Source organism: Myotis davidii, unplaced genomic scaffold, assembly GCF_000327345.1.
Source record: "Myotis davidii unplaced genomic scaffold, ASM32734v1 scaffold438, whole genome shotgun sequence".
Classification (NCBI taxonomy): Eukaryota; Metazoa; Chordata; class Mammalia; order Chiroptera; family Vespertilionidae; genus Myotis; species Myotis davidii.
This window is the reverse complement of record NW_006290031.1, coordinates 2,028,861-2,030,808: the sequence shown is the minus strand read 5'-3', so window position 1 is coordinate 2,030,808 and position 1,948 is coordinate 2,028,861. Positions and strand designations below refer to the sequence as shown.

The 1,948-nt window shown below is 35.0% G+C and overlaps 1 protein-coding gene across 1 annotated transcript in view; it reads left to right on the top strand.

The window, feature by feature from the left end:
- Positions 1-557, top strand: part of LOC102765683 (chromosome unknown open reading frame, human C4orf33) — a 15,183-nt gene extending 14,626 nt beyond the window's left edge. The window contains exon 6 of the mRNA XM_015563310.1: positions 439-557. Coding sequence (XP_015418796.1) covers positions 439-544 — 106 coding nt within the window. The 3' untranslated portion in view covers positions 545-557. The remainder of the gene's footprint in view (positions 1-438) is intronic.
- Positions 558-1,948: the final 1,391 nt, after the last annotated feature.

Genomic DNA, 1,948 nt, shown 5'->3' with positions numbered 1-1,948 from the left:
AAAGGACGTTCCCAGGAAGAAAAGAGCTATTATTAACCCTCTTTCAACTTCCTTTGCTTGGGCAAAGGAGTCTATCCTCTTATCTATGGAGCTGAAACTTCTAAAATAGTAGTTCATATGACTAATATAAAGTATGTCAAAGTTTAAATGTAAAAACATCTGTAAAAATATAATATGATTTGTTTAAGGCTAAATGGAATGAGTCAGGTTTTGAGGGTAGATTTTAAGTGCTTTAGGATGTGGGTGAATGTTTTCAGAGCTTAATGTTTGAGAGCTAGAGTGAGAAAATTATACATACAGAATATATCTTACCTTCGGTATTCTTAAAATAGAATGTTGTCCTATCACAGATGTGACAGAATGAATAGCCTTTCAGGTCACCTATTTTTCAAATGCATAATTCATTTCAATTTCTACCTTCTTTTCCTTTGCATTTAGCCACCGTCTGGAATACTTCAAGCCTTTCAGTTTTAACACACTGCTTGGAGAAGAATGGAAACAACCAGAATCTGACCTGTGGCTAACAGAGAAACCTGATGCATAGGAGTATAGTAGATGATCATATCAATCATTTCTTCTCTATACTTTTTAAGGTAAATCATCCTATATAATAAAAGCGTAGTATGCAAATTGTCCCCTCGACAGGGAGTTGTCTGGGAGTTTGACCAGGGGGCAGGGTCGGCCTAGGGAAAGGAGGGAGGCCCTGGCCGGCAGCCAGCAGCTGCTAGGGACCCTACCAGTGCATAAATTTCGTGCACTGGGCCTCTAGTAATAAATATAATCTCTTTCAAGTATAATGTGAAAACATTTCAACAATAAGTATTTTCATAAAGGTCAATGAAAATATAATGTTTCTCTGACAAATTTTGTATAAATTAACAAGAAAATGGAAAGTTTGTAGATTATTATATCTATAAAGTTAAAATTTTTCTTACAGTCATTTAGTCCAGGAGCCACAGTGTCAGTAAATTCTGTCATCTGCTTCACATCATCCTTACACTAAATATCCCTGACTCTGTCAATCAAATCATTATTTCTCTTCTCACTTCCCTAAACCTTATTTAGCCTGAGATAGAAAAATCTAATTTTCACATTTTTGAACTCCATGTACATTAATTCTTTACTCAGAATCTTTTGTCCATTCTTGAACTGGGTAGAAAACAAGGATATATTTCAGTTGAACAGGAAATCCACATCTGTTAAGGCATCATTAAGATACATGTGTTATTTAAATTAGCTATTTTCCCTGTCTTATAGCTATTTTTACTTTGTAGAAGAAATGGAATTCAGATAACAGCTTCTGCATTTATTTATAAAGAAATGCCATTTTCTGAATGCTAGTAAACAATGTGTTGAATGTACTCATTTTGTAAACATCAAAACATCATGGTCTACAGTTTTTAAAATTTCTGTCATATTTCAGAGCTAGAAGCAATCTAGTAAATCATTTATGAACTTCTCTACCTGTTCCTTCTCCAGCATTCTAAACTTAAATAATTAGCAGTTTTGCAGAAGAAACTTTAAAAAGAGAAATCTTTATTGTTGAAAGTATTACATATATCCCCTTCTTCCCCCCATTAACCCCTTCTAATCCAACCCTGCCCCCCACCCCAGGCCTTCACTTCACTATTGTCAGTGTCTATGGGTTATGAATATATGCATATAAGTTCTTTGGTTGATCTCTAGAAACTTTATTACTTATGCAGATACCTAGTTCCTACCCACTACATACGTTCTCCTGTTCTTTACTGAAAGAACATTAATTTTTAGAGGCTCTACTCAAAAACTGCATTTTCCCAGATGCCTTTGCAGATAGAAATGACTCTATAAAACAGTTCACATCAATGAGATATGAGTATATAGTATCTGGTGGGGCTTAAAGAAAAGATGCTTTAAAGATGAAAGACTCAGCTGCCATACACATTTTGTCCTTCGCCCTCCCCTTCCT